The sequence below is a fragment of the Pterocles gutturalis genome, unplaced genomic scaffold (genome assembly GCF_000699245.1).
Source record: "Pterocles gutturalis isolate BGI_N339 unplaced genomic scaffold, ASM69924v1 scaffold1199, whole genome shotgun sequence".
NCBI lineage: Eukaryota > Metazoa > Chordata > Aves > Pterocliformes > Pteroclidae > Pterocles > Pterocles gutturalis.
This window is the reverse complement of record NW_010135358.1, coordinates 213,109-238,087: the sequence shown is the minus strand read 5'-3', so window position 1 is coordinate 238,087 and position 24,979 is coordinate 213,109. Positions and strand designations below refer to the sequence as shown.

The window sequence follows — 24,979 nt, the reverse complement described above, 5'->3', positions numbered from 1 at the left end:
GAGATGTGAGTTACTAAGGCCCACATTTCCAGGGGAATTTAGGTGCCTCATTTCCTTCAGCATGACGATGTGTAATCCACAGTTAGAAAGTGGAGTTGAACAGTTATTTCTTTTGACATTTATGAGCATTTGGGCACTTCCAGCTCTCCTGTAATGTAAAAGGAAATATTATACTCTCTGATTATTGGAATAGGTAGAAAAACACAGTTAACGTTATTATATGTATCAGCGTATTATTCAGAGGATCTCCAAATATTTTGTTTCTGTTCTCATGAGGCTCACTAATATTCTAGATCAACATATCAACATGCAGTAAGATTAAAACAGGAGGACAACTATAAGTAACATGCTTTATACTTGCTATCATTAGATGTTTTAGTCATTCTATAACTGCAGTTAAATAGAGACAGTAATTAATTATGTAAAAAATAGCGGTTAACCCTTCTCTTATTTCTAAATCGTGTAACTAGAGTAATAACCTGAACCTATATAAGGTGATGAAGCATGGATTGTGCTATAACACTGAGTTGAAGAAATGTCTATGAAAAATGGCTATATTTTGGATTTACACCTCTGTAATTGAAGTCAAATATGGCCATAGGTGATTATAGATTATCACTGAATGTCAGTTAGTATCAGTGAGAAATGGTTGGTATGAAGTGAAATTTAATTCTGTTTTCCTTTGAGTTGTGGGTTTTCTTTTCTCTGTATTAGCAGTAAGCCAGTGCTTTGTTATGGCTGTAAATGCAAGGCTTCGGTCTCAGCTGTGTTTTGAAGAAGGTATAAAACCAAGGCCCAGAATAGTTGTGGCTGATTACAGGAATTGTACAGTAGCGCTGAATCCTCTCACTGCATAGTTCAGGTGGAGCAGGACCTGGTTACATACTTATATTTTACCAGTTTAAAATGGCACCAGAGACCTATGTTTCTATTTGATTTCTATTTTAATTCTGTCATCGTAAAATGTGTTACATGTTTGTTAAGTGTAGTAGGATGAATCTCTGTTATCAGTGAATTAACATTTAGAATACTTTATACAAATACCCCACTTTCCCCCCTGCCTCTGATTTACTCAGTGTGAAACCTTTTGCTTCTTGAATGTCTTTCTCTATTCTTTTTTTCTTCCATCTCAAACTGTTAAACGTTTTTGGTTTTTTTTCTACACTAAGATATATTTACATTCTGCAAGGTATAGAATGTATAGCTGTTATCCACCAAACTTATGTGTGTAACAGTTTAATAATTTAATAGGTTAAACTTTCACAAAATCTTACTATTAGCTTTAAATGGTATTTTTTGACATTGAAAAATGTTATGGTAAGTAATTGTATGTGACTGGAAATCATCTAATTTTTCAGAGTTAGAAAAGATAATGCTGCTGCAGATAGGGGAAAAAAGACTTGTATTTAGTCACAAGTGGTTTAGAAAGCCTAGAAATGTTTTGCTTGCTTGTTTCTTTTGGAAAAAAAAAAGTGATATTTTAATTATATAATAACTGTAATTAGGATTTATGTATTGATAATTCATAAATTCACAGGCTGGTACTAACTGCAAGTTTATAAAATGTACTATTGCCTTTAAAAAAAAAAAAAGAAAAGATTCAGTCTATTTTGATTGCCTACAATTTTTTCTTGGCTTCAGGCAACCATTGGGCAAAGTCATACCTTTCATTACAGGACCTTGTGTGTATTTACGCTCCAGCTCATTCCTCTAAAAAGTAAATTTCATTCAACTTCAACAACAGAATTTCTGTTCTTTCTATTATATGGGTTCTTGAGTGCTAAAATTTTAATTGGCAATAGCTGATGATAGCAGCCTGGAAATACAATTGTTACAGTAATGGATTATGATAGGGAATATTTTTTTCCTGCAGGTTTAGATGTCTTGAAATATTGGGGGTTTTGACAGTATATTTGTTATGACAAGAGAATCAGCTATGTATTGATGGGACCAGGTTTCAGAGAAAATTGAAAATTTCAGTTGAGTATGGGATAAAAACCGAGAAGTGACCAAGAAAAATGTTTTTGAAGTTGATTTTTTTTTCCTTTTTAATGCTGCTGTACATGACAACAGTAGTGCACGATAACAGTAGCTTAGAAAGTTATTTTCTGCCACCCTTGAATTCATTCTGATTCACCCCTGTTAAAGTTATATATTCACACATGTCTGAGTTTCCAGTGAATTATATTTTGTCTTTTTTTTTCAGGAATTAATTTGAATGAAATCAGAAGTAACAATAGTTATACCTTTTTTTCTTATTATTTTTTTTATTTCCCTCTAAGGCTATTGCAGTTGCATGCATGCAGGTAAAATTGTTGATCAGATTTGTGATGACATTGTTAACTTCAAGGGCCAATATTAGAAACACAAATTATATTTACTATTCATGACAGATATTTTGAATTGACCTCTGATAGTTAATAATTTAAAATGAAAAGTGAGGTGAACCCATTGTTAAAAACTGAAATGAATTCAGAGAATGAAAATTAAAATCCTTTATTTACAGTACAAAGCATCATAGAGCATTGTTACTAATAGAAGTATTAAGTGCTTCATCAGATTAAAATGTTTAAAGTTTTAAATATCCAAGATAGCTATCAAATATAGCTGCCATCTGTCCTTGACAGAAGCACCAACATCTGCTGAGATGCAGACCTGTAACCTCTAGATAAGTCTTTATACACAGAAAAATATTTATCTTCCTACTATGACCTTCCATGCACAAGACATGAGCCATGGATTTGTTTTTTGGGGAACGAGTCACTGAGGAAAATCTATAATTAAATCTGTGGGTTGTTGGCTACAAATGGGAATTGGGTGGTAAGCAGGTTCTTAAAGAATCCAGAAGTATTACATTGACTTCATAAAGTGGAATAAAATTTAAAAAAATGCCCTTCATAATGATATTTATTTTTAATATCCTCAATTAAAATTGTTAAATACTTTTCATACAGTACTTATTCCTCTAGGTTCATTTTAACTGCAAAATATTGACAAAAGTCAAGACTCAGCAGGTTGCTAGTTAAAGGAAAAGTTAGGCACGATCATCCAATAACTTTCTAAATACTTTTCATACAGTACTTATTCCTCTAGGTTCATTTTAACTGCAAAATATTGACAAAAGTCAAGACTTGGCAGGTTGCTAGTTAAGGAAAAGTTAGGCATGATCATCTGATAACTTTCTTCAAATTAAACTGAATCTTATTTTTTCAACAGTGGTTTTAGGTGCATCATTCTCACCAGCTCCGTTTTTCTCACTTTACTACTCCTAGTCAGTTCCTCAGGTTGGCTCTGCCACTTCAATGTCTTATTCTGCAATTCCAATTACTCTGCCCGGCTGGAAGTTCCCACTTCATCCTGATCTTGATTTCTTTCTTTGCTGCACGCATGGATCTAAAGATAACATTTGTAGCGAAGTCCCATGGGCAGTAATTGTAGCTGCAGGGAGAGGAAGCAACTAGGTTTTTCGTATTCCCCAAACAACCCAGGGCAGGCTTCTCTAGACCTTATCAGCAGATTATTTTAGCCTGAGCACAGTGCAGCTGAGATGCTGCTGTGCTGCTTCCAGTCTGGTGCTAGATCAGAGCGCCTTATGCTTTCTTGGATGCTGAAAAAGTGGCCTTGAGTAATAAATTAAGCCTTTGATCTTATTCAGAGTAGATAGTACTGTGGAATACCTGGAAAAATGTGCAGTAAATTGGCTCTGTTCTCCTCTTTTCTCCCACTGCTTGTGGACTTGGCTACATGTGTGGTAATTACACATTATGTATTCTGTCCTATGGCTTGAATTCCTGCAATTAGAAACCATTAAATGTGGCAATGTTGTGTCTCCATTTCTGCCTTTTTAGATCAGTGGTAAGTTTGCAATAAAGCACCTCTACAGATGCAAATAATATTTTTTTAAGGCCATCTTTTGAGTTCTTTTTCGTTTAATATTGTCAGTCACAGATTCTTCCTAACAACTAACCCTAACTTTTGAGCTACTCTGTCTGGATGTCACTCAAAAGATGGTGGTCCTCAGATTCCTTCAACCAACAGGGTTTGTTGCAAAATAGCAACCTAAGCAGCAATTAAACTATGGTGATTACATGGCTACTGCAAGGCCAGATCAGCCAGTGAAATATCCAGGCCTTCTGTGACGAGTAATACTTCTGGGTCATTTTCCTCTGAGTCTACAAAAAACTGTGTTGATAAATTCTGTGCTGTCAGCAGGAGGAAGTTGTTGTGTACTGAATCCAGAGTTTGCAGATATATATCTGAAATCAGCTATTGCTTAGGAAAAGGGGAAGTGGAAATTATTTGTAATGAATCTTCCTGCTCTTTGGAAATTAAGAGTAAAAGGAAGATGAAGGATTACACACTACAAAAAATAATGCACATCTTGATGTGTTCATTGAACTACTTCAATCTATGAGCAAATGCTCCCTGTTAGCTATTTATATTGGTTAAATCCTCAAATTTGGTGCAATTCTAGATGAAGCCTGCAGGCCCCAGTGCTGCAGCAGATTTTTCAAGGGGAATTGCTGCATCTGTGTACAGCTACGGTAATGAACCTCAGACTGAAGGGATCCACTGGTGCACAAGGCTTCCATATGCATAAATTCATTTTGATTCATTTGGACACCTGGACATCCTGCTATGCAGCTGATCTGAATTTCATAAAAGTTGACGTCTAATTATGATAAAAAGCCATTATGTTGAGAAGATTTTTTTTTTTTGGTTGAATATCAAACATCCTATTTGTGTTGATTATCTAAAAAGACCTCAAAAATGAGCACTGGTGGTGAAACATCTTCCTCGGTTTCTAATATATTATGTCATTTTCCTACATTAAAACATTTTGTGGACATTTTTGTCCATGGAATTCATTAACCTTGGCAAGTTTCAGATTTATAATTGTTTTTATTATAGTTTCTAAAACATTGTATTTGCACTGGTGTAAAGAAATAATGGTTGATACAGTAACTTCTATAGGAAGAAGAGCCCCACTCCAACAAAATACTTAAATATACCATCTGCATTTCAATATGAGTTCTGTTTCCTTCATGTACATAAAGTTCTGAATATGATACCTGATAATAGTATTCATGCAGTTTTGTTTAGATTGCTTCAGGCAAGGAACATTTGTACCATTTGCAGCCCCCAATCATTCTTGTAAACATGCATCAAAAATATGCTAAAACCGCGTGCTTTAACTCTCACAATGTTGTTCCTAAATTTGACACTTCCTGAAATGTTTTCCGTGACAAAGCTCATAGTTAAGATGCTAAAAACCCCTCTTGAGAATATTGGTGTATGATTTTTCATTTTCCTAATTCATTTAATTTCAGCTGCTGAGTTTTTTTCATTCCCACGTTACATCTCTGAGAGTTAGTATAAAACTTTCCGCGTTCAAGGAATCACTACACCCAGTACTGAATACTTCAAAAATTTTATACATCTATTAAAAAGGCTTCAGTTTACATCTGCACTATTGTAATAATATGTGTGTTCCTGTTTGACGAACTTTTTCTGTAATTTGTAATAGTCTTAAGATAACCAGTATTGTAATAATATGTGTGTTCCTGTTTGAGGAACTTTTTCTGTAATTTGTAAGAGTCTTAAGATAACCAACGCAAAAGAATGAAATAAGAAGCAATGACTCATCTTGCAATGGTAGTTTTGCCCAGTGGCCACTGAGTGTTTCCTGTGTACGTTAAAGTGCAAAATTCAGGTACTTTCTAGTCATGTTTCACCCAGTTAAAAATGAGTCTTGGGATTCCGACATAGAAAATAGACTTTTAAAGTTTAAAATAACCGAATTATGGCTTTCTTTGCTGAGTTAAATCAAATCTGTTGTCCACATACATTTTTCTTTCTCTGGGAAATATATATATGTATTCTTATTAGGACTGTCAACAACATCAAACAAAATATTTGTAGTTGATGACACAGAAGCAATGTCTGCTCTACTAAATGTAGTTTTCCCCAGCTTTGGTTCTCCCAGAAGCCAAACCCTTCACCTTGACGTTGTGTTCCTAAACCTTGGCCGTCAGGGGAGGTTGGGTCAGTGTTGTGTGTTCTGTTGCTGGTCACCTTTCCCTTTTCATCCTGTGCTTGTGGTTTCTGCAGTGCTGTTCCAGTGCAAGCAGAAATATTAGAATTTGAGTGATGGATTGGCTGGCTGATCTCAGCTTTGCAATGAAAGCACATGATCTGGGAGATTTATACAGTTTGAAAATGTTGCCTCATGCAGAGATGGCAGGGGAATTGGAACTAGATGGTCTTCAAGGTCCCTTCCAACCCGTTCTGTGATCTTTAGTTGCTGAAGTTTTGTCCTGTTGTTTACTCAAATTCCACAAATATTGTTCATACTTGTCTGTATTAATTTAGCTTGTGTTTTGAGAGCAGAGTTTGGTTCCCATGCTTAACTAGTTTATCTGGTGTTTAGTTAATGAAGATAAAGGTATTGAGAACCAACAGATTTAGTAAATTATTAAACTTGGTAAATTATATAAATTGCTTTCTAACCATGGTTTTTGTATGTTTAGCTTATAGTAATGAGGCAGGTTCTGTTGGTTATAATAATGATGGCAATATTTTGCATTTCTTTTGGTTGAAAGATTATTTGAGTCAGTACGGAGCAGATGGAACCTCCGACTGTAAAGAGTGATTTTCAGTATGGCAGGACAGGAAGTGTCTGTTTAAGTATTTATATGATAACTAAACAATGGGCCTAAACCTCTGTTTTGCTCTTGTGGAGCATAGATTAAAGGAAAAAATAGTTCACCTCTGAATATTCCACGGATAAATTTGCTTCCTAGGAAAGAGTGATTTTCAGTATGGCAGGACAGGAAGTGTCTGTTTAAGTATTTATATGATAACTAAACAATGGGCCTAAACCTCTGTTTTGCTCTTGTGGAGCATAGTGATTAAAGGAAAAAAATAGTTCACCTCTAAATATTCCACAGATAAGTTTCCTTCCTAGGAGGCTAGGGGAGGAGGGAAACACCAAAAACAAAGAACCTCCCCAAAAATAAAAACCACATGAGACAGTGTGATGCTTTGAAGTGAAAATGAAATATTTGGTTTGAACCAAGTATTCCTGTCTAAGGGTGAGATTTGTTTTCTAATTAAAAAGTTAAACTAATATGACGTATCTCTAATTCAGAAGGTGTCAGGAACTAAGACATTATGGGAGTGGTTGAGGCAAATGCTTCTTAAAGAATGGAACTGGCAAACTAGGATGGTGCTGATAGGGACAGATTTGCTGGGATTGCAGAACTGCAATGTCTCTCTCTGGGGGCAGTGTGGTTTTTTTGTACTTCTATTTCTCTTCTTCTCTTGAGAACACTCTGTTTTACTTTTGCGATAAACCTGTAACAACAGGGGGATCACATTGCTGAAATGAGTTTAGCTGGAAGGGATACATAATGTCAGCTGAAAAGCAGCACTTGGTAAATATGTTTTGGCCATGGTTCAGCGAAAAGCAGATCCTGTCAGCTAAGCAACATTCTGTTTTCTTGAAAGTGTCTTTTAGTTGAGCAGAATTGTACAGTCTCTGCCTTTCTCGGGAAGAAAAAAAAAAACAACAAACCAAACAAATGTATTGGTATGTCTTGGGTTCTAGATATGTGGTCCTGAAAAGGCTAGCGTAGATGCACCTCTGTTTTCAGAGGTTATTCTCCGATGTGCCTCTGACGTGGGAAAGTGTTATCAGTGTGGGGAAGTGAGCACTGTCGAAGTCTACGTCCAATTCTCTCGTCTGGGTCCTGGGTGAGGAGATAGCCTTCAAGATCTTTATTGTTGTGACACGCTCAGCTGGCATCTGTTCTGTCTATGCCATTTGAAAATGAAATCGGTAGAAATCAGGAGGCCAGATAAAGAATACCTGCCCTGTCCATGTCCTCGGTAGCTGGGCCTGTGCTACCTTAACTGGACCATTTCCTAAGAATGAAGAGTCTGTATGTGCAACGTATGGCCACTGCAATATGGTGCAGACATTTTCCATATTTGAACCTGCACTGAAGTTCCTGAAGCTGCCAACAAATTATGGAAGTAAGTGTTCCTGTCTGGGCTTCAGGTAGTAATAACTGTGGGAAAGTCATTTCCATATTTTAGGAACATAAAAAAGACACCCCAAAGTAAGCGTTCCAGCAGAAATAGTCTGGCCTTGTTTTTTCTCAGCCAGTAAAAGCATCATTGTGTAAATACATTGTAAGCTAGGAGATTTTCATCGGAACGGTGCTGTGTTTATGACAGTGTTCAGAACAGCAGTCTTGCCAGAGGAGATGTCAGACAATCCTCCTGTTCTTTCTTCCTCCCTCTTGTTGAAGCACCAAACCATATGGCAAATTAAGCCTGATTTTTATTAAACTTTTCATTGTACTGAGCTTAGTGTGAACTGGGAAATGCACTTTCTTTGAACTACGCAGCCATTATATAAGCATCTTAATTAGGAGATGTTAACGGTCTTCCTTACGTTCCGGGGAGCGTATAGCACCCTCTTGTGGCTAATTAAACATTTCAAAGAACCATACTTCTGAGAAAATTACTTTTTGTGCGACTGCCCTTGCTCTTGAAGAAACGATGCAGTGGTACATGGCACATCTCCAACCTGGGCTTCTTATTTACTCTGTCATCAAGCATTACTTACTCTATCAAGCATAAGTTGCTGTGCAGGAACTAGATGCATAGGTGGATAAAGAGATCGGAGAGAAGGCTCTGCACATACTTGCACTGTTGGTGTGGCTGCTTCCTGAAGCTTTAAAAAAGCTGAATGGACATGTCCAGTCATTTGGAACAATCTCTGCTCTCTGGTAACTTTGTTGGTTTACATGCTGAGGAATGGTTCACAGCTAAAGTGGGGATGAGGTGTGGGGTGTGTCACAGCTCCAAAGAGTACAAATCTTTCAGGTACCACACTGGGATGTCTTGGCATCAGACTCAAGGTTAGGATCTTTGCCAGATTTGGAGTTGAAAGGAAATTTTCCCTCCAGTCAGGTTTGCAGGGACCCTTATTACCGTTATTGTTGTTACACAGCTGCCTTTCTACCTAGTGTGGAGAAAGATCTCCTTATGATGATCTGGAATGTTTCTGATCAATTCCCTTCCACAGCCCGTGATTTGTTTTGTTTTCTTTCTGTGGCTTGTTGCAGCCGGGGTGTTGCACCAATGCCACATCTTAAATTTGTCACAAGCCGTTAGGTAATGTTTGATGGCTGTGGTGGAAATGCCTGTTGTGCAGGCATCTCTGAATCAGATTTCTGTGCTGGCCTTTCAAACTGCTGTTCTTGTATTGGATGGGAAGGTGTACTTGTCTTGTAACGAGTCTCAGAAATCAGGGCAGAAGATGATCAATTTTTTTTTTCCCTACAGAAGTGAGCAATGGTCATGACACTGCAAAATCATAAGCACAGCTTTATGTTAAGAAAAACACATTTTTAGGCTTGGTATAAAAGAAATACCAGAGATTGGGCAAAAAATGAATTGAAGAGCAGGTGAATTTTCAGTAGGAGCCATTAAGTTTCAGTTTTATCACAAAACCTGAAGTTACAAAGTTACTTTGCCCTTTTGTCACCTGGGGTGTTGTCTGCCTCTGTGTTTTGGCATTACATAGTCAAAAATACACAGGAAGAAAACTTCATCCATTAGTGTTTGTGACTTGGAAGGAGGAAGAAAAAAAAAAAAGGTGAAACAGGTTTTTCCTTTGAAATTTCTTCCTTCCCCAAGGGGTTTGAGAATTGAAACTTTATCTCTGAAAATGCTGATTTCCTATTTCATAACTTGTGGCAATTTTTTTCTCAATTAAAATAAAGGAAGAATGTTTATAGAGTTTAGTCAAAATCTCACTGCCCTGTAATCTGCAAACCAGTGTTGCTGAACCCACAGCAATAGGGCAACAAACATGTATTTCCTCAGGGATGCTATTAAACACCCTGCATATTTATTATCTCAGAATGGGAACAGTTCCAGATTTCTAAGGCCACTTTTTCCCTTCCTCTTCCTGAGCTGTAATTCAGACCAGCATATAAATATTTGACTTAATGTTTCCGTGGAAATATTAACGATATAAAATTGCTAGAAACAAAAGAACGTGAAACAGCAGAGGGAAGGAATGGCTTGGCAAGATTGTCAGCCTTAAAGGGCGAGATTAATTTATAATCCTTCTAGATTCTGGTGTACAAATACAAATTTGCAAAGCATGTAGCTTGTAACAAACGTTGTGTAGCTCTGCGAGTTTACATATGTACTGGCACTAATGTGAGACAGCCTTGAAATTGGATTTTTAGGGATTTTTTTCTTATGGGGAAATAAGGTAGAGATAGTAACAAGGAGTTTGTCTGTGTGTGTGTATATAAATATCAACTTGGAAAGTGGAGGAATTCCAACTGTGTGACTAAGCAGAGTTCTGGGCAGGATACCCAGATATTTTCATGAGGAGTTTTTTCCCTTGGTTTAAAATCCTAGGAAAGGAGGAGTGTAGAGGGAATGGGGTGAAATAAACAACCTGAACGTAATCTATTTTGTAATGACTTTACAATGGCTAATAAAAAGGACTAATTGGAAAATAATGTGGGATGGCTATCTGGTATTGCAAGGGTTGTTGTGAAATAAGCGTGCTCTATGCCATTCGTTGGAATATGTCTTTTTTTCTTTCTTTCTTTCTTTCTTTTTTTTTTTTTTTTTTTGTAAGTTTGTAGCTGCTTTATCAATTTAACTGAAAAAAAAGAAATAGAGTTAAATGAAATGTCAAATTATAGAAATAGAGAGAATAAAGTAGCAATGGAATAATAGAAATGTTAAGCAGTGAAATAGAAGACAGTAAAGATAAGATGGGAATTGGCTAGGGACGTGAATAGCTTTTCCAGGGTTTAACACAAGAATTGCAGTGCTTTCTGAATGATTGAAACCATATTTTATAGTTATATATTACCATGAACCATATTTAATCATTGTATAATATTGGCAGGGAATATACCTCGACATCAGGTAGAAGATCAAAATGGCTTATGTGGTTTTAGAATGATTTTAAAAGTTTTAAAAATATAGCCTGTAAATTCTTGTTTTCTGCCATGCAGGTCATCAGCAGTGAAGGGACAGATGGAGCAAAGTTTCGACTCTCTGGTAAGGGAGTGGATCAAGACCCAAAAGGAATTTTTAGAATCAATGAGATCAGCGGGGATGTCTCCGTGACCCGAGCCCTGGATAGAGAAGCAATTGCCAATTATGAGGTGAGTACTCACAGCACTAGAATCGCTGCCTCTAGGTTGGTAATATATATTCTTTTGAACGTGTATTTGCTTTTGAAAGGGCTGCAGTTATTGAAGACTAAATTGCGGCTATTGTCCTATAAAATTTCCAGAACCGCTTGTCCTTTGGAAATGGTAAATGTGTTTATTTTTACATGCAATTGAAACTCTACTTTCTGAATGTGATTTCTGTCATATATCTTCAGTAGAAATACTGTCTGAACTTAGCGTGTGCTTTTTGATTTGTGAACACAAAATTATGTTTGGACAAAAGGAGATCTTTTTGGGGAAGTTGCCACGAAGGTACTACATGGTTATACTTTTTTATTGTCAAGCTGTCAATGGAATATTCTGTTCAACTCCAGTTTTAGTAATGGGTATCTTTTAACAGAGATAAAGAAGATGCTGTTAATATGAAAATGTACTTGTCTGTCACATGTATGTCTCCTATAAAGATTTCACTGAAGATACCTTTCCTTGTCACTAAATGCTGTTTGTCTCCCCATTGAAATTCTAACAAATGAACCCTGAGATCTGTAAAATAACTGCCCTGCAATGCCCTGAAATGCATGGTGTGAATAGAGGATCTGTCAATTCATGTTTTATACCTACCTCTTGAAACAGGCAGGCATAAATGGTGTCTGGCCACGTCGATAGAGATGAGCAGCAGAATTCAGAATGCGAAATGGTTAGTACCTTTGCATGTCACTGCTTCTGCCACAGCATGGGGACTGACCTCTGCTCCTCATGCAGCAGGGAGCGCACGGTGCTCCAGCCCATGAGCGGCACAGCTCTGGTGACAGTTCTGCCTGCCTTCCCTGGCCTCTTTGTCCTCTGCTGTGTACTTGAAAGTACTTCTACTTTCAGTGCTGTTTCCCTCCTCCTCTGGAAGAGTTTGCTAGTTAGATGACTGGTCATACTTGCTCAAACAGCACTGCTAAAATTTACCGTATGTTGGTTCTCAACACTTAAACATCTATTTCTCATCCAGGTCTGCAGTGAAATAAATGTATGTTAACCACTCACATAGGATGTAGGGTAATTACTGATGTCTTAAAAGCATTACGGTTTCTCTTTTTAATACTGTTCCTTGTCTTCATTTACCAGTTGTTTCTTATTTTATCAGTGGCTTTCTGCCGTAATATGTTCAGTATAAACCTTAAATATTTTTTTACTGGAAAATCAGAGTAGTCTTTTCAGCCTAATGCATCAACCCCCAAATGGCCCTCCTATCTGATCTGGCAAAGTATACACTTAAATGAAGACAAAAATGTTTCCCTAGAGGAGCGTTTTTGAAGCAATGCAAATTATATACAAATAGCGCAGTGTAGTAGGTTATCCAGAGCAGTGTGAATGTATATCCTAATAGGCTGTAGTGCTTTCTAACCTGTTATATAGCACTCTGCTCAGCGTGCTCACTGGCATCCTGTTGTGCAAAATGCAGTTGAAAAGTTCTGTAGGAGAACCCTCAACTTGATTAGTCTGCGTTTGAATCCAGCCCGTTGTTTTCCAATAAAAATGTATCATGGTGTCAGGAAGGCAGCAGGATTTTCTCCCTAATTTCCTTGGTACACTGAAAGATGTATTTCCTGAAAGAACCTTTAAATTTCTCTTAAAAGTATTTTTGTTTGAGCTCCTCCCTGCCCAGTATTGATGTCCTGAAAGAAAAATTTCAAAGCAAAGGGCAGGCAAGGAAAGAATAGATCTCCATGAAAAAAATACAGGTTGTTTACAAGTCGTCATACTATCAAGCTAATAATCAGTGATGGTGTAAAGATAAAAATATGAAATCTGTTTGAATCCTTTCAGCTACACAGAGGGCTGCTGTGCCTGACCACTGGTTTATTTACTACACTTAGTACATATATACTCAAGGGATGAAAATTAAAAAAAAAGTTTTTAGGGCACAAAATAGAGCTTTAGTGATCACAGTATTTCATAGAACTTTGCAGATTTTGTCATCCCTGTACCTCAAAATATTCAGAACAGTGTGTTGTAATTTCTTTTTTCTTCTAAAGAGGTTTGATAAAGAATATCCTGATAGGAATTCTGTGGGTCAGAGTAAACCAGTGGATTTACATTGAATGGTTTTATTTTGGGGCTTGCTACAGCCTGTTGATGAAACTACTAGCTGATGTTCTGAAAGAAGAGGCTTAAGCAGAATACGGGCGTATTATTGAATTGTTTCTGGGTTGGTGAGATAAGCAGGTAGCCTAGAGCCCCTATTTAGTGGGAGCAAAAGGTGTTCAGTTGTACAAATATGCTCTCAAAAATAATGTCTTTGTTTTTGTCTCATGATGTGAATAAACAAGACTACTTGGAAATTTCAGACAATAGTGAATAATTTATTTATTTAGTATTAAAAAATGCAGATGTCTAAAAACAGATGAAGGAACTTGGTGGGGACACTTCAGATGGATTTTCTAGTCCAAATAAGTGAGGTACACACCATCTAAAAATTGCCGATAATTTACAAAGGTTTGAGTTCACTTCAGATCATAGTCTTTTCCGATTCCAGCAGAGCAGAAATATCAGTAACTTTTCAGTTTCATCTTTTAACAAAAAGAATTCAAAAGAATCAAGTGCTACTAAAAAGAGCTGCAATAACAGAACCAAAAGATTCCAATGAATTTGGAAGTCTAGTTTTGCTAAATGTTGATAAAGGACTAGTGATTTGTGAAACAGGCTCAAATAGAGGACCAGTGAATACTGGCTGAAAAACAGTAGTTATGGGGTAATCTATTAATTAAAAACATCGAACTCATTTCAAAACCTCACATTTATGTGATGTGCTCTTAGGCGGAATGCTTTCATGCAAGTAAAAGGAGGAGGAGTTGCATATGTTCATCACCATGACCAAGATGACAAAAATTGCTAAGTTAAAGAGCCATGTTTTGTTCTTTACTCAGTTAGGTAGGCTTGGAAGAAATGGGAACAATATTTTGTTAACTTTTTGCAGATAATGCATGAGATTTTGGTTAGGCATTGTTTGGGGACAGGACAAAGCCTGAAGTTGTATGAACCCATCGCTGCGTGTAATCCCTGCAGCAGCAAAATCCAGTTCTGTGACCTCTTAAGCATCAGTGGCAAAGTGTCAGCCAGTCAACGGGGGGCTTCTGATTGGGTCTCAAGATTTTAAAGGATGTTACCATCATTGAAGGGCTTTCTTACAACTGCTTGCCAAGGGTAAACACACGAGGAAGAAAAATAATCAGAAGGTGATCCTTTGCAAGCACGAAATGAAGAAGCTTGATAAAACTATTCAGTGACAGGGTGCAAATTAGAGCTGTGACCAAATTTACCTAGGCCATTTGAACTGTTAATGAAGAGTTAGTTTTAATTATTTTTTAAGTAGAGAGCTTTATTTGCTTTAGAAAATACTTAACAAGCAGAGGTGTGAAATCAGCTTTCAGCTTTTTTTTTTTTTTTTTTTATGATGACAGATCACACTTCTGTGAAAGGATGCCTTGCGACCGGTGGTGACAGATATTTAGAAAGCTTATGTTAACAGGACTGAAAAGCAAATTAGGACTGCTTGCTCTATGTAGTATTTTTTTTCTTTATGTTGGATAACAAGTAGACTGAGAACATGCTAAAAAATTCAGACCAATCAACAGCAACCAAATCTCTAGTGTGAACTGCTTCAGTTTGGGTTACGTGAGACTCTTGTTTCTGTGAATGAGTCAGACATTTAGAGGGATGCTGCAGTCCTAACAGACTCTAGGTCTGTGTTTAGTATGGAACAAATAATGGAAATGCTTCACAATCATGACGAAAACTATGACTCCCTGGTCAGATGCCCTGGTCAGATGCCAGGGAGTATTTTGTGAGAAAGATTTTTGAGCACTTGAATGCATTTTTGTAGATACTGGAAGTATTACTGTAGTAAAAAACCTAGAAGTGGACAGCTGTAATTTATCCTGTAGAGAAGAACGAATTTGTCTTCTGTGTAAGTCTGTTTTAGCGAAGCCACATCCTTTTCAGAATAATTTATCAACCCTGATACGGACTCTCAGCAATAGTGCAGCATGGAGCTACAGAGACAGCGCACAGAAGCATGCTTGATATGTCTACATGTATATTCATTAATGTGTTCACATGTTGGGACACCAGGTGAATTCATACTGACTAGAGAGAGCAATGAACACTGACTGACAAAGTGCCATTCAGCTTTTGCCTGGCCTCGTTACTTGAATCTAGCTATCCCTACATGGACTTTGCAGAAAGCAAGCTGACGAGAATGACTATGCAACAGAGGAAAATGCATCACCGTGAATGCTAAAAACAATGAATTGCTATAGGTAGGATCTTAAAAAAACATAGGGAGCCTCTTGAAAAAAAAACCCCTTGAATTCCCTCTGTCCTGGCTGCACATGAAGGAACTGCAGGCTGCTCGGCATGCCTCTGGGGTAGGCATCATAATCCTACCCTAGCACAGAGACTTATGTCTCAGCAGTTGCACTCCTGTTCGTATAGCAGTAATGGACTATAATTTCTATAAACCTGTGTTAGCACAGCATCAGGCTTAGCATGAGAAATTGGTCAATTCACAGTTGAAACTCACTTATACCGTTATTATTCCAGTATAGGCATTTTCATATAGGAAGAGGAAATTGACTCTACTTTTGTACCAGAACACCTTCTGCTTCAGCAGGTCTTGAAGATACAAAGCGCAGGAAGTTCAGATCATGTGCTCCGGGGGTAACGTTACTTGGTCATTACACTCCTTTCTGAAACTTTCACTGCTGCCCAAAGTTTTGGAGCAGTGATGTTTCGCTCCTGTCGATGGTGGTAGGTTGATACAGCATGCGTGTGACCACACCAGTTCTGTTACTGATAGCTCCAGCAGTTGTACAAATCTTCTCCCTCTCCTTATTCCCGTGCAACTTCTTCGTGTAGCCTGGCTGAGATGCCTTGAATGAATTTAAGGTGCTTGATTGGCAGCTCTGTATGTCTCTGTCTCATTAACAAGTGACTGTTGGTGTCTGCAATCTCCAAGAAAGCATTCTGTCCATAAAATAGCATTATGCTGAAGAGGACCCTGTGAACCTTATGGAAACTTGTTCTTTGTTCTGACAATGCCGGCTTGGTACTGAAGTTTCTTTCTGACATGATGGTTCACAACTTAGCACTGCTTTTGCTTGTATGGGGAAAGTGTGAAGTAAATGAATCTGTCAATCTAAAAAACCCACTTTTCCTCTAAAACCTTAGAGTGATGAATTAATCAAAAAATTGTTGCTTCCTCTTCTTCTGTAGCAAATGGATATAGACATAGAGGATGCCATAAATTGGAGAAAAACAGATACTGTGTGTTAAAAGATAATTACTATTTTTTACCATTGACAATATAATGGCAATATTAAGTGCTAACAGATCAAACCTGGAAGCAGAAATGCAACAACAGGAACAAACCCAGCAGAAGCAAAGGTCTAGACGCTTCAATGAGATCTATATGGGCAGGCTCTTGAATTCATGGGGAACCTGTTGGCATTGATTGTCTACCAAGGTCAAAACCAAGACGGTCACTGTCACTGTGTGCATAAATCAAATATTTGAGCGTATCAGTTTTACATAGAGTCACGTTTCTTAAAAGTATGGTTTAAATAATTGCTTGCACAGCTGGGATATAAACGGGATTTCCAGCTACTGGAAATATCTTTCTCCCAATGTTGTTTTATGGGATAGAAAGAAAACCTGACAGGAAATGAAGTTTAAATTTATGTTATTTTTATGTATATTCCTTCATTTTGTCTTGAGGGTACAAGATATCTGTTATATATATTAAACTCTCTAATTTTCCATATCTTGTTCATTTTTACTGTAAACAGTCTGTTCAATACATACTGTAGATCTTAATGTTATGAGATATCAGCAGGGTACTGTGATTCATTTCAGAAGCCACTAGCATCCTCATATCATTTGTGTGGATAGCATACGAAAGTCAACACTTAGTTTTGGTGGAGGGCATGTGCTTTATTCTTATACTGAACTGCTTGCGTGGCTTTTCAACAGCACTGTTGTGTCATTTGTAGGAGGAATGGAGTGAAGTTTCTTTGAAGGGAAAAATCAACAAAGGTTTGTTTCTAACCTATAACTGTCAAAACAAGGTAGTGGGCTTGGATTTCCAAGCTAAAAAATAACCCAAGCTCCAAACACCAGGCAAAATTAGTATTTCCTCATTGAAGAGTAGGAGGTGGAAATGCACAGCAGTAAGAAATAAAGAAAAATTGGAGTTTACTGAGACAGTAACAAATGACACAAAATTTGGTTTCATGGTTATTTTGTGTGTTTGGGTTTTATTAGTATTATTTTCTAATAGAACACCACTCCTGGAAAGAATAATGATGTGCTCAGTAAAATAAGAGGAGATTAATAACATTTTTGTCATATCATGTTAATAGTCTGTGAAACTACTTTTGCTATTACATATTAATTGCATTTTAAGGCATTTAAATGTCATCTCATGATACTTCTTCACTCTTTAGCATGATCAGTTTGTTTGTTTCTTTTCTTTGTCTGTATTATAGCAACCCCCAAAATCTCTTGCTGAAAGCTGACTCTTCTAGAAGCAGCATAAATACCTCGGAGGACACTTTGCCCTTACGTTTTCCTACAGTGAAAGGAAGAAGTCTTTCTTTGCAAACAAAAAAGACTGGGTGCTCTCCTAAAGCTTGTGTTTGTACAACCCATTGCTTTGCGTATCCCAGTTCTGTAGAGTTTGTCACATTTTTTGTCTGCTGTGTACTCAGATGTGCCTGGTTACGCTCATGTATGCAAAGGTGAAGCTTAGAAGTTTAGAGGAAAGACGGGAGCTTATTTTTTTTTTTTTTTTTGGTTGGTGCGAGTCAACTTCATTAGGAAATCTTTTTCTGCTCAAAAAATTCTCTTGAACCCATTTTGATACATTGGCATTCTGCCAACCAACAATCGATTAAGTAGAAACTGTTACTCATGTCTTTGTGAATGCCAAGGAGGGTGCTATTTAAACACTTTGCTTTGGTTTTTTTTTGTTTTTTCTGGAGAAAGCACACAAGTTCTGAGCTTCTCGATCCTTTGCTCAGCATGCAAAAATGTTGCCGTGTGTGTTTTGAAATAGGATATCTTTCCTGTGGTTCAGTTCAAAGTCTTGAAGATCCAGCCTTACTTGCTATTTTGCAATACCACTTCAAGCTTTTCCTAGTCCATTAGTAACATCTAGAATATAATACAGAAATTTTTGAAGTTTGGTTGCTCAGATCTCTGCATTTCTTGTTCCTCCAAATAAGAAAAAAGTCCGTCTTATTTAGAGATTTGGTCAAAATTCAGAATCTTAATGTTCCAATTGCTGGAAAGACCTTGATTTCTATGTTTGTGTCTTCATCTTGGTAGTGTGGGTCCATAGCAATCAATACTTTTTTTTTTTAAAAGAAAACTGAGGTATAGTCTGTAATAACTATTTATTATCTTTTTTTTTTTTTGAGAACTAAGGCAATGAAATAATTAAATTTTTTTGTCAATGATTTCCTATCTGCAGCTAGAGGACCTGCTGTCTCCTTTCTGACCTCTTGTTCTTTAGGTATCTGAAGAAAATCACATTACCTATCTTATCCTCTCCTGCTGTTGTCTTTTCATTTTCCATCTTCTCGCATGTTTTTTTCCCTTGCACGTTTTAACTTCATTCCTTAACCTTTCTACTCTGATGCCTTTTTTCATGTCATTCACTTACACTTTTCCTACACTCTGTGTTTCTTTATTCAGACACTCTGACCTGTTTTATGCTCTTTGTAAGCAGTGTTACCAGGAGTGTGCATAACCATCATCTAAGCGTAAATTTGTTTTGTTATTGCATGGAACCTTTCCCCTGTCTTTGCAAAATCTCTACTGCTTTATCCATTCTAAACTGCTACGTTCGTGAGTAAATCCCTTTAGAAACCTGTGTTCTGGAAACCCTTGACTTTGGATTACTTACTTCATGACCCTGCCTTTTCTTCCATTTTTATGAAACAGCCCAGGTAGTTAATGTGATGCTGAGAAATTCTGGTGGAAAATTGAGGGGTTTTTTCCATTTTAATGCTTTTTAGACTGTATATCTCTTCCATCAAATTATGGATATAAATTTAAGAAATATATGGTTGGCTGGAAAATTCCTAGCATTTGGTTATTAAAAAAAATTCCAATACATAATTCTGTCAACACTGGAATGACGATCTGCTCAAAAGTGGTCAGCCTCAAAAAGGGAGCTGTATAATAGAAAACCTGATACAATAATTAGTTCTGTGACTTCAGAACTGTGGTTTTAATACTTGATCTCTGTAAAATTATTGCCGGATAATGGGCCACAATTTTAAAGCTGTGTATGCTTGTGTTTGTGGCAAAAAGACTAAAAGGGTTTGTAATTTTTATGCAGAGTTAAGTTTTAATTAATGTGGAGTGACATGCTATTTTTGCAAAATGTGTGAAAAGAATTTGTATAAAATTAAGAAATAAGCATGCTTCAATGGTTCAGTTTGTGGATTCCGCGTTCCACCGTACGTGTTTCTCTAACATCATTAGAGGCAATGAGGTTACAACAAATCTCATCATTTAAATATCGTCATCCAGTTGAATGTGCAGTTAAGTTTACTTCAAAATACAGTTTTTCTGTATCTTTTCTTTCTTGCACCAGGTTTTAGGAGCCCTAATATTATGCAACTGTTTTATAGGGCTCCTCCTATGGCATATTCACAGTTACGTATTTTTTCCGTGTCTGTAAGAGACTTTGAGGAAAAGTGTCAGTGTGGACCATGAAATCTCCATTATTGAAATGATACAAAAATTACTGTGCACTGTAAAGAGAAATTAAGGAAAAAAGAAGTTATTGGAGTCCAGGATCCACTTGCCTGTATCATCTTCAAAGCTTTTTGACCGCTAGATTTTAAGTCCACCGCAGGATTCATCTGTTTCCCAGGCCTCCAGATGAGGCAGATGACTTGTTGTGGGTGGGTTATAGTAAAATTTTATATTTTGGTCTGTGGAAATGAAAATAGATCTCTTTGTGGGTTGTCTCCCCCCACACCCCAAAACTCTGTCATCTGTCTGTCCTTAGCACATTGATGGCAATTAACTTTTCCTGCGTGGTGTGCCATGGCTGTAGCTAGCAGCGTGATCTGGCCCTGCAGCTGGACCTGAGTTAACAAACTGATGCTGCATGAGCATAGATAGGATCCATTTTCCTCTTGTGTCACAGGTACTCTGTAGTGTTTACAAGAAATACGATGTAAAAATGCGTGTTTTGTGACTGTAGTTCTGACTGATAACATTTACCAATCAAACAATAAGAGATCATTGCAGTCAGAGCTGTGAGAATCTCTGTTTTTCCCATTATGAGTCTTTAGTGGTGAAGACATACATGGAAACAGGTGATTCTTCTGTGTTCACATTTTTCCTTCTTTAGATCTTTTTCAGTGCATAATAGCAAATGAGTGAGAGAGGTGTACAGGGACTACAGCTATAAATATTTAGAGAGCATTGTGTGAAGAGACTTCCAATATTATGGAAAATGTACTTGGCATCATTTTATTAACATGTAAAGTATAAAAATCTTGCTGTATTTGTCCCGGTTTACTCAGGTCATTACTAATTCTTTCATAATTAGATATATTCCTTAAAATGAAGCAATATTTATGTGAATGTCTTGATTTATTTTTTTATTTCCCGGTAGCTCATTAAGAAGAGATGTGACTTTAGTTTAAGATTTTTCAACAGATAATTTATTTATATAAGTTCATGTAAAACACCGCATGTTTATATTCAGATGATGGATCTTTTTTGTTTCGAGGGGCTTTGCTTGTAATTTTTCTTTAAAGGATAGAGCAGGTCGCAGTAGCTACTGGCTAATTTCATTGTGCAGGTGTGTGACTAAAAAGTTTGTGAGGGCAGATATGTTAACTCTAATCCTGATCCTTTTGAAGTTATGCTGCAAGGATGGGTTTTTTTTTTTTCCTCTGAGAGTGTTTCCATCATATTCAAAACATTTTGTCTAAACTTGTTAGGCTGCTGGCAGCAGGAACAGTGGCTGGTAAATGCTCTGCTTTGATCTCTCCTGAAGTCCAACACCAAAATGTGGATCATAGAATCATAACCAGAGAATCCTAAAATGCCAAGCTGGAAGAGACCTCAAGGATCATCTAGTTCAAACTTTCCTGGCAAAAGCATGGTCTAGACAAGATGGCCCAGCACCCTGTCCAGATGAATTTTGAAAGTGTCCAGTGTCCCACCGCTTCTCTGGGGAGATTATTCTAGTGGCTGACTGTTCTCATTGTGAGATATTTTCCTCTTGTGTTCAATCGAAATGTCCCCAGGAGTAACTTGTACCCATTACCCCTCGTCTTTTCAGTGTGACTCCTTGTAAAAAGGGAGACTCCATCTTCTTTGTAGCCACCCTTTAGATACTGGAACATGGTGATAAGGTCTCCCCTAAGCCTTCTTTTCTCAACGCTGAACAAACCCAGTTCTCTCAGCCTTTCCTCATATGGCCGGCTTCCCAATCCTTTGATCATCTTTGTGACCCTTCTCTGGACCCACTCCAGCACGTCCACATCTTTTTTTGTATCTTGGGAACCAAAACTGAACACAGTACTCCAGGTATGCCCTGTTGAGTGCTGGGTAGGGTGGCATAGTGGCTTGTTTATCTCTGCTGGTGGTGCCCTTGTTGATGCAACCCAGCATCCTGCTGGCTTCCTTTGCCGCAGCAGCACACTGGTCACTTGTGTGGAGCTTGTTGTCCACCAGGACCCCCAGGTCCCTTTCCAGAGAGCTGCTCCCCAGCCGGCTAGATCCCAGCCAAAGTCATAAACACTCAAATCATAAACAGTCCTGCTGGGACTGAAGACTTCTGAGTGGGAAAGCATGTGGCTAAAATACTGAAGAGGGTGTTACGGAGCCAGAAAACCTCTGTCTGACATGGTGGTATGCATGAGAGGCTTGGAGAAACATTAATTATAATTGCTTCTAGTTTTTGTCATTAGCAAGTGTTATATAGTGTACCCTGCTACGCAGTTTCATTTGGAGTTTAAATTGCAAAATAGAGAGTTCATCTTTGCAGAATTCTTCCCAACCTCTGCTCTGACGTTATTCTTAGTATTTATTTTACATAATGGTAATTCAGATATCTGAATGCAATGCATTGAAAACATCTATTATCTATTTAAGTCTCTCATTATATATATTTCTTAAATGTATTGTGTATACATAGTACACAGGTGATATGAATACAGATTACAGATTTTATTTGTGGATGGGAACAAATAGAGCAATGTACTGCTGTTATATTTCTGTTAGTTTCAGAAGATTTAATAGAGTTAAATAAAACAAGATTATGATTTACTACTTAGAAATTACTAAGAGGGAGGAAAATCATGACAGTTTTAAACTACCAATTTTTCTTGTTATCTAAAGCCATTTGTAAAAAAAACTTTCATTTTTTTTCTTTGCTGCTAGGGAAACCTAGTGAAGAAGACAAAATAGGAGTAAAGAAATTGTTCTAAATATAACATATACGCCCTAAATGCTATGCGACATTACTATATTTTACATTTTCCCCTCTAAAGAGGAAATAAAACATTTCATGGAAGAACACCCTACTGTCTAGCCATTTTATGAGCTTCCAGTTGCCCCATGATCAGTGGAACAACCGTCCCCACTGCATACAGACTGAGTTTCATTCAACAGCCTTGGGATTCACAGCTCTGAAGGCCTTGTTCCCAGCAACTGGAATTTTTCCTCAGAGCGGGCTGCAATCTTTGTCTCAGTCAGCAATCTAGAACTTCCAATAGAGACTTGGAGAAAAAACAACAATTTTGGTACTTGTCAGGCCTAAAGTGTTTCTAAGTTTACATCCTGGGATATGAAAATTTGTGCTGTGTATTTCCTCCGCTCTGCAGGGTGTGTCTAACGCCACTGATCGTGTTGAATCGTGGATCTGGTGTACGTGGAACCAGCAAATTCAGTCACAATCTGCTGTGTTTGTGGGCTTCAAGAGCCAGCAAACTGATTCTCCAAACATGTAATTTGCTTGCCATTCAGCTTTGCAGCACACAGATGTGGCAGTACAGAAGCAGGAGACCGTAACTGCCTTTGTAACCTTTCATATATTAACAATACATTCATTTGAAAAACACGCAGCATTTGATCTGGTTTTAAATTGCAAAATTAACATCCACTATTAATTTTAAAGTACTAACTCATCAAATTATATCAATATTTAGTTCCTGTTAAACCTATTTGCAACCGATATTTGCAAAGTATTTATCAAATAAAATGCTTTAAAGGAATTGAGGTGTTTGAGGATATGCATTTAATTTCACTCTGTTTCTTTATTGGGAGCTTTGATCAATGCTGTGCTCGCTACCCCTACCACGTGCTTTGAACTAGTAGATGCAAGGGTATAAATAATTTCCCATGTCAATTCGTCTGATCTACCCAGACTGAAATATAAAAAGCAAGTTGTCTCCTAAATTCTAGTGAATAGGATTAATGAATTGATTATTTGAATTCTGAATTAAAATTGCAATTAAAGGCAAAATTGTTTCTCTTAGAAAGGCTTCAAGTCATTTCCCCAAAGTATAGCAGTCAGATTACAGGCTTTTGACAAGGGTTTGTATTGTGAATACAAACTGGTTTTAATGACCCCTTTTTTTTTAATATTTGTAAATCAAACTCTTAGAATAGTAGCAATTAGTAAGCAAAAAAGCTGTGACATATTTTTTGCAGTTTTTCAGCTTACAGAGGAAATTCCATTGATTTTTGAAAATACTGATTCAGTGAAAATAATTACAAATAAAAGCCATCACTAGCATATAATGAGTGTTTTTCCAATAGATTTTTCTCAAAGTACTTAAAATGACAGTGTGGGCATTGTATATTCAATTACAATTAGTATTTACATTGAATTGATACACGCTTTGCTGTAGTAGTCTCAGGGCATACTTCGGGCATACATATTTGCATTTGAGACTTAACTAAAACCTTCCCTGATGACAGACAAAATGCCAGAATTTTATGAGCGTGTTTATTCCTATTACTGGCAGTATTTTGCTACCTTGTTATGAGGTTTCCCCCTTTTTCCTTCCTTATGTTTTGTTCTGGGCTTTGTTAGAATATTCATTAATGGATCGATCATCATTATTTATCCTTTTCAGTCTGTGTATGTGATTGTCCAACGTGATTGGAAATGGCCACAGAACCTGACCTTTTGATCTCAGCAGTTCTTGCAAGACATGCACATTTTAATCACCTTACCCTGCAGACATCGAGAGCACATTCTAATCCCCAAAGAAGTAGTTTTGGTGATTTAGTAGATGCTGCTCCTTCATATAGCATCAGTAGTGACTCAAGGCTGCACCTATGCTGAAGGATCCTTTGCTCCTGCTGATCTCCCCATTTGGATTATGTGAGAAGCTAATGTGCTGATATTAGCTACTCAATTTTAATTTTTACTATTCAACACCATAAATTATGGTATTTTATGACAAATGTAAAAGGTATGATTTGAACCAATTATGCATTCTGCTCCGAATCACTAAACTTTTGAGAAGCATATAATTATGGTAAGGGATATCCACCAGGTCAGTCTTTTCACAAAGAACACTAAGACATACATATGAAGCTTATAAGCACCGTTGTAAGGTAGACTTATTAAAACTGCTTATTAATGAGAATATTTTCCTTTTTTTAACACAAAACTTGTCTTACGTGAGTAGCAGGCAGAATTTACCAGCTTCTGTACAGGC

General features: G+C 37.2%; 1 protein-coding gene across 1 annotated transcript in view; it reads left to right on the top strand.

The window, feature by feature from the left end:
- Positions 1–24,979, top strand: part of CDH13 (cadherin 13) — a gene marked incomplete at its 3' end in the record, with an annotated part of 251,098 nt that overhangs the window by 14,579 nt on the left and 211,540 nt on the right. The window contains exon 3 of the mRNA XM_010081843.1: positions 11,061–11,213. Within this exon, the coding sequence (XP_010080145.1) occupies positions 11,061–11,213 (153 nt within the window). The remainder of the gene's footprint in view (positions 1–11,060; positions 11,214–24,979) is intronic.